We start from the raw sequence: 14,292 nt of genomic DNA, 5'->3' as shown, positions 1-14,292 counted from the left end.
TCATGTGGATATCCCAAAGATGCATTAGGACGTGCGTTTATGGATGTTCTAAATTCTCTCGGTATTAAACAAAACGTGTCAGGGCCCACGCATACTCGTAAGCACACATTAGACTTAATTCTGTCACTCAGACTCAATATTAATGACATCGAAATATCACCTCAGAGTGATGCAGTTTCTGACCATTACCTTGTGTCATACACTGTACTTCTAGATAGGATCATTCAATCCACAACATGCTACCGACTAGCCAGAACAATAATTTCCACCACTAAAGATAGCTTTATTAGCACTCTTCCAGACCTGTCCCAAATGAAACATGTAGCAGATAACTGTGACGATCTAGCTACTGTAATAGAAAACCTGAACAATTTCTGTTCTAACACACTGGATGCCGTTGCTCCCATTCGAAAAAAGAAAATCAAAGAAAAACGCCAGCTCCATGGTATGACCATCACATCGCAGCCCTTAAAAAGGCAGCTAGAAAAATGGAAAGAAATTATAGAAGCACAAAGTTAAAAGTATGGTGTGCAGCATGGAAAGAGAGTGTTAAACACTACAGACAGGCTATAAAAACGGCCAGATATACCCATCTCAGTACGCTTATTAAAGAAAATCATAACAACCCTCGTTTCCTCTTTAGCACAGTTGCGAAACTGACAAGAAATCAAGAACAAACAGAAACCAATAGTAAACTTCAACACAATAGTAACGATTTCATGAACTTCTTTTCTAACAAAATTACGGCTATTAGGGAAAACATCGTAGCTACCCAGGCAGCCATCACTCTAACCATTAGTTCACTAAACACTAGATTACCATATGAACATCTTGATTCATTTAAACCTACTACAATAGATGAGCTCTCTAAACTAGTCACATCATCCAAAACATCATCCTGTATATTAGACCCCGTTCCCACAAAACTACTTAAAGAGGTATTCCCTGTAGTGTCAACCCCGGTACTACATATCTTTAACTCATTGGTAGAAATAGGATACATTCCAACAGCTTTCAAACTAGTGCTGCCGCGAATAGTCGACGTAGTCGACGTAATCGACGATGAAAATTTGTCGACGGCAATTTTTTTAGTCGAGGAGTCGCATATTTATTTTTTTCCGTCTCAAACGGCCCACTGTAATTCTGTCTCCTGTCTCAAATGGCTCATTGTAATTCACCTCCACCCCAGTCTGTGCGCTGTGCGCGCCCTGCTGGTTAATCTGCTACGCTATCATCTTTCTTCCCTCTCCCCCTGCCTTCACTGCTTTAATTTTGAAAAATTGGCGGTGGCAGGTGAGTCTATGGAATTATGAGTCGGAAAGCTTCCGAAGTATGAAAGTATTTTAAGCCAAGTTGTGATAAAAGAGTGGTCTGTTACACCGTGCCAAACGTCGCCGGCTTATCACGGGAGCACAACGACAATGCACGAGCATCTCAAACGAAAACACTCAGGAGTTATTGACGATACACCCACAGAGAATAGGACAACGTAAGTAACTGTTATATGATTATTAATGAAACGGCGAGCTAGTCAGTACTGTTTTATTAACTCTTTTGAGAAGTACAATGACTCTGTATTTGGATGTTAAAGGCTATCAGTGTTTGCTCGTGATTCCGCCACGGAATCAACACTGGATGCAACAAATAGATTTTTCATGATTCCCATTTACATTTTTATTTTACTATTTTAAACGGCTCAATTCATTGTTGCGAGTGTTCAGCGCGTCTCTCTCTCTCTCTCTCTCTCTCTCTCTCTAGCACTCATGTTGCTTGCAGCGCCTCAACAGCGCGCGCCTCTCTCTTACGTGACAGTGAAAAGGTGGCAGTGTTTTTAATGTACTTTCTTTTTTGCGTAAACGTCAACATTCACAGATGTCTCTGACAAAGACGACTGATCGAGTTAACATGACTTGAAGAAAGATTAGCAGTAGTGTGAGTCTGTGTGCGAGCTTTCTCCCTCCCTATGATGCTGTATGCCGTGTTCTGTAGTCTATGTAACAACAACAGTGTATTCTCTTATATTTCTGAATTTGCACCGAATTGTCTGTGCTATATCACTCGCATTTAAAATCAAGAAATGGCTCAAAACACAACAACAATTATGAGAAGAGCAACAGCAGTAAAGCTACAATGTAAATGTATGGTGATTTTTGCATATCTAAATCAGGATTTTAGCAGCAGTTAAAGGAACAGCTGGTTGGATAAAAAACGAGGTGATGGGTCATGTTTAGGCACTATTTAATAGGCTACAACAGAACAGATAATATGTAAAATAGCATTCAGTTGTGTTAAAATGCAATATAAGATCAAAGAGTAGAAGTGAAACATTTCATATTTCTGTTATGCATCTACTTTGCACTGGAAGTTTTTATTATTATTTATATTGTTTACATTGTAATTTTTTATTTGGTAACATTTAAGTTATTCATATTGTTTATGACACCGGTGAGTTCAAAATAAAATGGACAATGAAATAACAAACACTTGAGTTTTTTTTAATTAGTCGTTTAGAATAGTCGACTATTCGAAAAATTAGTCGAAAGATTAGTCGTTAGAAAATTAGTCGTTAGTGGCAGCACTATTTCAAACTAGCAGTTATTAAACCGCTGATTAAAAAAACACAGCTTAATCAGGGAGAGCTTAATAACTTTAGACCAATCTCAAATCTCCCTTTTCTTTCGAAAATATTAGAAAAGGTAGTGGCAAGCCAGTTACGCACATTCTTGACAAATAATAGTACGTATGAAAAGTTCCAATCAGGATTCAGGCCCCACCATAGCACAGAGACAGCGCTGCTTAGAGTTACAAATGACCTCCTATTATCATCCGATCGTGGTGAAATCTCAATCCTTATATTACTAGACCTTAGCGCAGCCTTTGACACAATAGATCACACAATCTTACTCAATAGACTAGAAAACTATGTTGGTATCAGTGGTCAGGCGCTAGCCTGGTTTAGGTCGTATCTAACCAATCGCTATCACTTTGTTTATGTAAATGAGGAAGAGTCATATCACTCCCTGGTTAAATATGGTGTACCGCAGGGATCAGTTTTAGGTCCTATCCTGTTCTCGTTATATATGTTACCCCTAGGAGACATTATCAGGAAACATAACATAAGTTTTCACTGCTATGCGGATAATACCAAGCTTTACATCTCCTCACATCCCAGCGAAACCCACACGTTTTCTAAGCTAACAGACTGCATTAGCGATGTTAGTGACTGGATGGCACATAACTTTCTTAAGCTCAACTCCAATAAGACAGAGATACTTATTAGAGTCAAATCAGAGTCAGAGTCAAATTTATTTCATCCATACAAATGGAAATTACAGTGCTTACACACACCGTCATGCTCATACAAACAAATAGCACTAAAATATAATAAGCTAAAACATTAAATACACACGCATACAACTACGAAAACTCTACAAATGTACGTTTAAAGCAACACTATGTAGTTTCCATGTAAAAATGACTTGCAGCCTCCCCATGTGGTTGAAAAGCGCAACAGTGCCTGGTATCAGACACTCTTTTGCAGGCAAGGGGAGGGGCGGGGCTGTGTTTCCTACCCTCCACCGCCACTTTCAGAGTGTGCTTGTAGCAGCTAGGAGGCTGCTCAGGTTGCAGCAACAGTACAATTTGTCCAGTTAAAAGTTGTTCTATCATTGAAATAATTTTAGAGACATTATTTAAAGGTAAAAAAACTACATAGTGTTGCTTTAAAATGCTCATTATGCTGCCTAACTACTTGTTATTTAAAACTATTTTTTCACATACGCATCCTTGACTTTGGTGTAGCACTGGTCGAGGATTGTATCCCCCCTGGTGTTACATTTAACGTGTTGATAATAATGTGAGCCACTGGTCTTTATTGCACAATGATTGAAGTCCCCAGTTATCATAACAAATTCTGTATTATTGAACAGAATCGCTACAAACATAATATGTCAGATTACAAGTTGCACATAGATGACTGCACTGTGGTCCCATCTTCCTCGGTTAGGAACTTAGGTGTGATGTTCGACAGCAACTTATCCTTCGATAGTCATATCGGCAACTTCTGCCGCACAGCATTCTTCCATCTTAGAAATATCTCAAAAATACGCCATATACTGTCTACATCTGATGCAGAGAAGCTTATCCATGCTTTTATGACCTCTAGAATAGACTATTGTAACTCGCTACTCGAGGGATGCCATGCAAATCAGGTAAACAAGCTTCAGCTAGTTCAAAACGCGTCTGCAAGAGTGCTTACTCGATCTAAGAAGTATGACCACATAAGTCCAATTCTGGCATCTTTACACTGGCTACCAGTTAATTATCGCATACAATTTAAAATATCACTTATCACATACAAAGCCTTAAATGGCCTAGCACCCTCATATCTTAGAGAATTACTATCAGAATACAATCCATCACGTGCACTGCGTTCACAAAATTCTGGTCTCTTAGTATCCCTAAAATATCAAAAGTGTCTAAAGGTGGAAGATCCTTTTCCTACTTAGCCCCTAAGCTCTGGAATGATTTACCAACCGTTGTCCGAGAATCAGACACAGTAGATACCTTCAAATCTAGACTTAAAACTTTTCTCTTTAACAAGGCAGTCACATAATTTGTTTTAGTAATGGTACTCATCTCACAATAGATAGCTTGTACAACCTAATAAATAAATAAACTAAATCCTCATTTTCGACAACACTTCAAAGCATGGTAAATGCTATTAATATTCTTAAGAAATATGTTTAATCTCTCCTTACTCATTTACATATTTGCAGCAAACCATGAGCCGGGCATAAACTTTCAAAAACAAATGTCAGGTATAAAATAGAAAAGGCTACATATAAGGAAAGAAACGCTACTCTGTGCACATACAAACCACAATACAAGGCCAAAACTTCAAAACTAGACCAATAAAACCCCGAATCGGGCCATTAGTTGCCAAGCGCAGAGGAGTGATTGAAAGTTATGTATGGCATTATGTTATCACTTGCTCGGCCCTCCTCCTGAGGTTTCTGAGTCGAGTAGGGGAGTACTGTGAAGCCCAGACAGGCATCAGGGAGATTGCTGGCGGAGTCTCGTCCCCGTCTCCCCTTTACTCCCTTGCTCGTCCGGATTTCAATGAAGCTCGGTGGGTATAGATTTGTGGTGTTAAGCCCACTAGTCGGGGGCGGGACTTCAGTCCTTAAAAGGGTGAATATATATATATATATATATATATATATATATATATATATATATATATATATATATATATATATATATATATATATATATATATATATATATATATATATATGTTTGTGTATATGTACATGTGTATACATATGAATGGCCCCTACGCTAATAGGGTTTTGTTTTTCTTTCTTCATGTCTTGTCCTTGACCCTGAGGACAATGAGACAAACAGACCCAGTTCCGGTAAATGTGAAAGTCGGCACACCTCTGATCCACCAGCTGACCTTCAACGTGATGCCCAGCTGATGCCTGACCAACGACCACCGGCAGAACCCGCTTAACCTCCGCCTAATCTCCTTAATTGTTTCAATGTATATATAAATATATCTCCCAAGGGTTTTTCCCTCCTAGGACTTTTTTTACTTCCCCGGCTAAGCCTGGGTTTTTTTTTCTCCTAGGGGGTTTTTCAACCCGGGGAGGCAGCCTTCTTGGGCTTAACTTAGCACCCTCTTCTTTACATTACATTAGCAATACGCACACTTATAATGTTGATTCATAGCCGCAGCAAATTTAGCTGCTTGTGCTATCGTGTATTATGTTGTGCTATCTGTCGTTTTTCTGTGCTTTCCACTGCTTCTATTAATGTAAAGCTGCTTTGAAACAATCACCAATTGTGAAAAGCGCTATATAAATAAAATTTAATTGAATATTCTCAGAATTTTATTATGTTTTTGACGTGTACTCTGTGCATGCTCATTCATGCCAGCATCGCTCATAGAGAACTTGCCTGAGAATTGTCCAATAATTACTGGATGCGCACACTTGGTCAAAGTTGAAATTGATTGAACTTTTAAGTGTTGCATTACAACATCTGACCTGTGAGTAATGTGCAGCTACAGTACTGTATGCGTATAGCTGAAGTTTAATTCTTTGCTTCATAGAGTGCACCACATTGGAAAGGTTGACACAAGTCATGCGAAAGGTGCTTTAGGCCTGTGCAGCATTCTACTAAAATGGGACTAGGGGTGCAACGATTCAAATTACTCATGGTTTGGTGTGTGTCTTGGTTTTAGGGTCACGGTTTCGGCACATTTTGTGTATGTTTACGGGGACAAAAATGCTACTGTCAAATGCAAAGAAAATATAATGATTTATTGGGTAACAAACACTTAACACTTTGGTCACAACATATAAGCAAGAAACATCTCATGGATGCTGAGATGTTTCTTGCTTATATGTTGTGACCAAAGTGACCAAATCGTTTCATGTCTGTACGGAACAAGACTCACTCCTGAAAATGTGATGATTGACACAGAAATAAACATAGCAACGTTCTGCCGTCTCGCATGCTTATCACTCAAAAAATAATTTAACACCATTGTGTTTTGCAATAATTTTCCGTCTTGGCGTTGTTGTGTATTGTACGCTTTTGTGAGGCTGCTTCACAGTGCTCGGTCTTGCAGTGTTGCCAGGTCCTTGTCTTTTTTGTACGTAAATACCGTTTTGGCGCTTAACCGTTATGGCTTTTGGCTCATGAAGCGATCAAGTTTTTGGTGGTAATAAAGTGTGAAGGTGCCGCTCCCAATATTTTGATCTTTGAGATAAAGCATTTAGATTTATTTTGGTTTATTATTGGATTTTTCTTGTTCGCTGTGCTTTTAGTGCAAGATCTGGCAACACTAGTCAGCAAACGCTCATGCTTTTCCCCTTCTAAGAATTTATTTTTTTCAGAAGAGAGACATGTCATGTCTATGATGCACGTTTAAACACTTGATTAACTACTAGTTGTTTAGTTCAGTTATGTACACACTAAGCAGAGTTCTGTAAATGCAGTTGTCACTACCTGCATTTTGCGGGAGTTAATTCGGTTGTAGAATGCAGTTGTGAGTCCCGTAAATTACTGAACTGGCTGTTTACAGAACAGGATTAAGCATTAAAAGGTGAAGTGACAACCGAATTAATATGCAGTGAGTACGGGACCAATATGCGCTGTAGACAAAAAAACATACACACGCAGTTATGACTTGACACGCAGCTCCAGGAAATGGCTTAAGGATATTTTTTATATTGCTGTTGTTCAAACCTTTTCAGGTATTTTTATGATAAAAAAGAATATGTATAATGATTATGTTTGAAGAGTGTTGCTTTTTTAAATGCATGTTATAAACAACTCAAACTAAAAGTGATTTAGTGATTTGATCGCTAATGACTTACTGATCAAAAGCCGTAGTACATGAAATAGCTGTGAAAATTATCGGCTGTGTGATTCAGAATAGTTATCGGCCATCGGCACCCCTAAGTTTTATACGCTGTCTTTCACCAAACAATATTAGAAATGGGTGGTTGAATCAAACACGGTGTGAGGATAATGGGACGGTTTGACTCTTTACCGAGAACCGGTGCACCCCTAAATGGGACAGTAAAATATTTTCTAATTTACGCGTTCAGTTTGTTTACCTCAGTTCCTCCTGATGTAAATATAATGTCTGCTGCATTTCCCCCGACCATTCTTGCAATGGTGTCTCTGGAATGGTAAATAGTGTCTTTGGCTTTAAGACCTATGATGATTGAAAAACAACACTGAAATAAAGATATCGGTAGCACATGATTGAATTAAGTTTTCTTAAAAATTAAATTAACCTAAATTAACATTAATTTCATTTTAAGAAAGCGTCATTCAATCATGTTGAACTGGTGTGCATAATTGAATTACATACTGTAGATCCAACAACTTTTTAAAAAGAATTTATTTGAACAAAACTTAATTAAATCATGTGCAACTGGTGTGTTTTTTCTTTTCAGTGAATGTGAGCCTTTATTAGGTCTGTGAGATCTATTAATCTGTCTGCAGTTTATCAATGAAAGTCACATACTGTACCTGGAAGGTAATTACTGCTGGGATTTCCCCACGCATCAGTTAAAGCTTCAGTAATAGCTCTGACCACCTCTGGATCCACTGGAGTCGTGGCATTGTAGTCCATATATATTCTGTACCAGAAAAGATAGTTTTTAGGAACTGCATTGCAGAGGATATTATTCATCCTAATTACTGATTTGGCCTATGCATTACCTGTCTGACTGATCAGGGGCAACATGGTGGTCCAAAGAAATATGACGATGATTCTGGTCAGACCCTGGATAATGTGCAGAGTTGCCCCATACATTGTGATCCAGAATGACAGAGGGAACAGCCTTTTCAGCCATTACCTGAATTACTGCCTCGGTGCAATACAGAATACCAAGCCTTACTGTGGTAATAAAAAATGCCTTATTATTTAATGTCAATATGTACAACGTATGCTATGTCATATCCTGTCATGGCTAAGACAAATCGCAGGCTCCGATGTTTTCATAGTCGTCCAAATAAACATTTAAAACAACTAAATAATATTAATGACGTTTTAATACACGATAACGCAATTAAACAACCGATTTAAATTGTTGTTGACACGTGTAATTTAGGACATGTGTTTACATTAGTAACTAGTTAGCGTGTTAGCTTACGCTTACATCCCTTAAATGGCTTTTACAGTCATTTTACAAGGGCAGCCGGAGATAATGTCAGCTAAACCCTTGTAATTATGCACAATTAATTGACTGACCTTGTACTCTTCTGCGTCTTGTCAATGATTCACACAGTTAAGGGCGATTTATAGTCGTGCGTAGGTGCTACGCGGCTATCCGTAGCCTGTGCGTAGCTCTGCGTAGCCTGACGCGCACCTCACAAAATTCCTAACAGCGCGTCGGACCTACGCGGACCGCAAGCTCTGTGATTGGTCCACCAGAACCCCTCCCGTCAGGTAAAAAAAACTGCGTCATAGGTATTTCCGGTTGAGACGGTGAAAACAAAGATGAGCCAAGTCGAGGAGTGATTTAACTAAAACTGCAACATAAGTCGCTGTTTATTTACTTACATCATTGCTGGTCTTCTCAAATTATACACAACAAGTTGCTATTTTTTCTTCGTTTGTGGGTTAACTTGCTTAGCTTCTTCTTCTGTGACGACTTCTGCTGCTACTGTGGTTACACGCGTGATTACTGCCAACCAGCGGTTTCGCGTGTCTTTGCACGTCGACGCGGACGGCGACGCACAAGTATAAATGAAAACCGACGCGGAACCTACGCCGTCGCTGCTACGCCGTAGGACCTACGCACGAGTATAAATCGCCCTTTACACTTCAAAGTGATGAAGCGACACACGCTTGATTTTAAAACAGGAAAAGCAGAGTAATTAATCCCTCCTCTTTAACTGACGTAGATCTGCTTGGTAGGTTGATGCAGCGTCCAGTCATGTACCCTACGTAATATTCATTAGCCAAGCTGTCAAGACAGTAGGATTTGCTTAGGGGGACACCGCCCACGGACTTTAACCAATCTGTTGGTTATATTTATTATTAATAAGCTTTTATCGTAATAGAAAAGTAAATTCTTGATTTAGAGCTTTTAGAACAAGTAGTCACAAAAATAGCGCACAAACATTTGATTAAGCAGGATTTTATTAAAATAATGCGAATTCAATAACTGCAATAAACAAGATATACAATTTTTGAGGGTCAACTATAGACCCTTTGCAAACACGTGACCTAGACCACGTGACGACGCCATGCTGGACGGCAAAATCACTGGCGCACTAGGTTGATTAGTAATAGACGAGCGGGATTTTTGATTAGTTTTAAACAGTTTAAATATATATTACACTAAAATACATGGCTTCTTATATTAAGGAAGTTGTTGTTCCGTTATCGGTCGAGGTAGGGCATTTGGTAGGTCCTCACAAAAAGCGCTATTTAGAGAAGTTAGAGATAGCGGGACTGGATACCGACCCTTACCTTCTTCCTCCTTCAATTTTCACGGACCTCATTAAATCGCCGAATCTGCCCGACTTCAGCCCGCATGATTTGTACCACTATGTGGTAAACGGGATATCCTCATAGACTGGTGCTGATCTTAAGGCTTTTAAAAGTCTGCAGAGCTGCCAACTTCTGAGTCCTAACCATTTGCCAATTGATAATAGTGTGCATTTTAGCTATTTCTGTGTTAAATAGTTGGAAAAGACTGCGGTAAAATGGTTCACAGTACAAATCGAATCATATTTTAAAAAATTAAATTGAAATAAAAGCTTTTACTGAGTTTAAATGCCTGAGATTAGAGTCTTTACTATTATTTTATACACTTCTATTATGCTTTTCTTCTGATAAAATCTAATGAATGGGCTACTGGTCTCTGTAAAATGTATTACTGCAGATAACAGCAGCTTTGATTCAGTTTATCCACTGAGAAAGAGAAGCGTAAAGTGATGATTTGTGATAGAGGGACTGTCAAAATCAAATAAACCAAATGAGTAGTTTATATTAAACTAAAGCAACAGATAATGTGTATGTCAAGACCATATAATTATATTTCGTATATATTATTGTTTATAGATGTCAAATATCAATTGACTTTTTTTTATTAAAACCTGTCACCGCAAACATCACGCAGGCTTGTACTGCTTGCAAACATGCACACGCAAGTGATGGTTGCTTAAAATTGCTGTTTTCTGAGGGTATCTGCGTGCGTGGAATCCGGGCAGGTCTCTGCTTTTCATCCAGACCTTGACGCTTTGTGTGTTCGACTGGTGCGGAGCTGACTGATCGGCGTATGACATCAGAGTAGAGCAAAGGTAAAGGCGGACCCTTTTGTAACATTTCGACTTGCTCTCGCGGTACTCTGATGTCCTCGCTGCCGAACTTCCTGCGCAGCGCCACATAAAGTGAAATGCTCTTTGACTCTTTGCAGCAAAGTACCAGCAACATGAGAAGTGGTGGCACGCAAAAGACAGTGAAGGTACGCTTAAATATAAAAGTGTCAGTACTGCGAGCACTGGTTTAGCTACTTACATCGTGAAAATGGATGTGTGGCGTGAGAATGGGGTCAATTGCGATGCGTGGGAGTTAGCAGCTATGATTTATGGTGTCACTGCAGCATTAAACAATAACATTCATGTAAAAATAATGTATTTATGCCACTTTTCTGTAATGGTAGGTGCATCATAGCAACACGAAATAACCATTTTATGACCCTAACGAACACAAACACGTACTTGTTCGGCTTGCCGTCCGTCTACAATATAGCACTTCCGCCGTCCGTCATGGCGTCCATAATTCGCGCGAGTAGACCGTGACGTCACGTGCAAAGGGTCTATTACCGTGTTTGTGGTGACAGAAGATTTTAGCGTGGGTACATTTAATTCAATTTTATTTATATAACGTTAGTGCTTTTCACAATTGTTTAACTGTTCTAAAGCAGCTTTACATTAATAAAAACAAGAGAAATCATCACAAAAAATCTAAGGACAAAAGTATCAAAGTACAGCAGCTCAGATTAAACCGTATTAGTGAGCCGAGTATTTATGTAACATAAAAAGAAAGTTCTAAATTAAGCTAAATGTTAGCTGTCTCCCAAGGAGTTGAAAAATTAAGATTTTTCTCCATTTTTATTAACAAAAGAGAGAAAGTCACTGACCATTTTTAGGATTCAAAAAATAACTAATTTAAATCAAATGAGGGATGCAAAAATGAGTACACCCCGATGAATATGTAAGCAAAAAATGTAATAAAGTGTAATTAACAGGAATTCACTAGGAAATGATTAATATAATTAATCATCACACAGGTGGCCACAGAATAACTGGCAATTGAGAGTCTTATTTAAAAGAGAAAAGATTATCTTAGCTGTAGATTAGCATTAACCCTTAACTGGCACAGCCCTTTTTGAGTGGTGTGTGTGAAAAGGTGATGTATACCTTCAAATTAATATAACTCTGGCTTTATTTGTCTAGAAGCCTAATTTGGTCTTCTTTTAGAGAAGATACTTTGTTCGGAAGTGTCTGGAGGTGAAAATGTTTATTTTATAGCAGTTTACATTTATTTGTAATAAATAAAAAATGCAATATAGAATTATTTTTAATACATACATTTATCAAAAACTGTGATTTTAATCCCGTCCGAATCGGCCATGTCTGTGTTTTTCTTTGCAACCTCTGTAAAAATTCCAGAGTAATTTACTTACTGTTTTTCGCCAAACTCAGAGGTCTTTTGATAAGTGTAATCCCGCCCGCATGCAAATATCTGTGTCTACGCGCAATATCTTTTGAAAAAGCGGTTCTTTTGGTGTTTTACAACGCAATCTGCCGTATAGGTCTTGAGTCCCATTCATTCAGATATGGATGTTTTTTCCATTTGGCGGAATAAAGTAATTAAATCAAGATGAGCTTAATATCAAACACTGTTAAGACTAAACACTGTAATATCAGTAACGTTATTAGGTATAAACTCAACCTTATTTTGTTTCAATCTGGAATGGTAATGTTAATTAATAAAGATAATAAATTGTTACTAATCATTATTTCTTAATTTATTTGGATTTTTTTAAGCAGCCAGTTATATAAAACACGTAGGCTACTTTATATGATTTGTATAAGTTATTTTGATTTGTTAAAATTAAATTAATAAATTACATGTTCTGTAGGCTAATAATTTTACATTTAAAGCAAAATATCAAACATTAGGCTGCAAACACGCATATCCAGAGCACGTGATCTTCTGCAACGCCAAAACGCATGAAACAGACGCTCCTATTTTAGGAATAGCATGAGATTTTTAATCCCGTCCGAATCGGCCAAAATCACAGACGTCTTTTTTGCGGTCCAAGTTGCGGGCGGGTGCCGGTTGTTTATACAGTGTCCCGCGCATCACTGGTGCGCAGCCCCGCGTCTCACTCGGATCCTCAAGAATGCGCATTCTCACAGGATGACATTAGACATTGTAGAGATGAGAGATAGAGAGGTAAGAGTGGTGCACACGTCGAGAAAACTTAATAGAAGTCTAGAAACAAATGATTAAAGTATGTATAGCCATATCACTCATCTCATTACAATATGTTAAAACATAACACTGAACTTACTGTATAGTTTAATAAAATAATGTATTTTGATTATACAAATCAATAACAACCTAACTATAGTGATTGTTTTACTAACTGCTGACCAGCTTATCTCTAGGCCTATGGCTAATTTATAAGACATATTGATGCTGATTCAGTATGTCATTTTTCTTGTTAATTTAATCTTTTGGGTTATCTTATGCTTAGAATTAGTCAAGGAGGTTGAGTCTTATACCTTCTTTCAAAGTTTGATCAATTGTGCATAATAACATGTGCAACAAATGCATATAGGGTGTCAGACCCATAGATTAGCATAATTTAAAGTTCAGGTTTTAAAGTTTGGATCAACCTCTGGCACAGCTTTAAAGTGAACTTGTAAGTGAATTGTTAAGTATTTATCTTTGTTTGAATAACTACTCAACCTTACCTTACACGTTAATACTGGAAAAAGAGCCCTTTAGTGTAAAACACATTAAGTAATTTTACGGCGTAATTTTGAATGATGACTATTTACCGTAAATAAGGGCTCCCCCTCCCTACAAAAGCCAATTTAACCACTGCTTGTCACAAATGAATAAATTACTGCATTATTATTACTGCTAAAAGGTTTTGAAATATGAAAACTACATTCTTAGAAATTTCCAACAATATATAGTTTGTTGTGGTAGATTAACATTTACATGAAAAATATTGAAGTAAACTTAGGTGTCCGGCTCACAATCTGACGATTTTTACTTTTAAAGACTATAAAATATGGAATGTGGTTCTGCAGCTTGCAGCTTGTGTTGACATCTTTGTATTTATTTTGCTGATATGATCTAAAAACTCGCTACTTGAAATATTAAGAAAATTGACCAGCTTGTGCAGCGCTCCAATGGAGAGTAATGGTAACGCACCATTTTGTCCCACTCTTTTGCCCTGCCAGGGTGCCGCACAGATCATGTGACTGAAAACTGTTAATAGAGAATATTATTTAAACAGCTGTTTATGAGCACTATTTATTCATATTACCAGTGTTGGGGGTAACGCATTACAAGTAACGCGCATTACGTAATAATATTACTTTTATGAAGTAACGAGTAAAGTAACGCATTACTTTATAAATGTATACATTAATATTTGAGTTAATTTTCAGTTTAATTCCTTTAATTTAAAAATTAAATAATGTACTGAATTAACCTGAACATATTAA

General features: G+C 37.7%; 1 protein-coding gene across 5 annotated transcripts in view; it reads right to left on the bottom strand.

Annotated features, from left to right (window-relative positions):
* The window catches only part of scly (selenocysteine lyase), a 46,758-nt gene extending 37,321 nt beyond the window's left edge, over nt 1-9,437 (bottom strand). For 2 of the 5 annotated variants that reach the window (XR_010520908.2, XM_065241062.2), the window contains exons 1-4: nt 8,780-9,378; nt 8,248-8,425; nt 8,056-8,165; nt 7,635-7,735 (exon numbers count right to left, since the gene is read on the bottom strand). Coding sequence is in view for 4 of the 5 variants with exons in the window: in XM_065241062.2 (XP_065097134.1) it covers nt 7,635-7,735; nt 8,056-8,165; nt 8,248-8,381 (345 nt within the window). In the remaining variant the exon portion in view is untranslated. Of the gene's footprint in view, nt 1-7,634; nt 7,736-8,055; nt 8,166-8,247; nt 8,426-8,779 lie in introns of all 5 variants that reach the window. The other 3 variants (XM_065241039.1, XM_065241048.2, XM_065241073.2) reach the window with 3 other exon arrangements.
* Between the last annotated feature and the right edge of the window lie 4,855 nt (nt 9,438-14,292).

The sequence above is a fragment of the Paramisgurnus dabryanus genome, chromosome 7 (assembly GCF_030506205.2).
Source record: "Paramisgurnus dabryanus chromosome 7, PD_genome_1.1, whole genome shotgun sequence".
Taxonomy (NCBI): domain Eukaryota; kingdom Metazoa; phylum Chordata; class Actinopteri; order Cypriniformes; family Cobitidae; genus Paramisgurnus; species Paramisgurnus dabryanus.
This window is presented reverse-complemented; position numbering and strand designations above follow the sequence as displayed.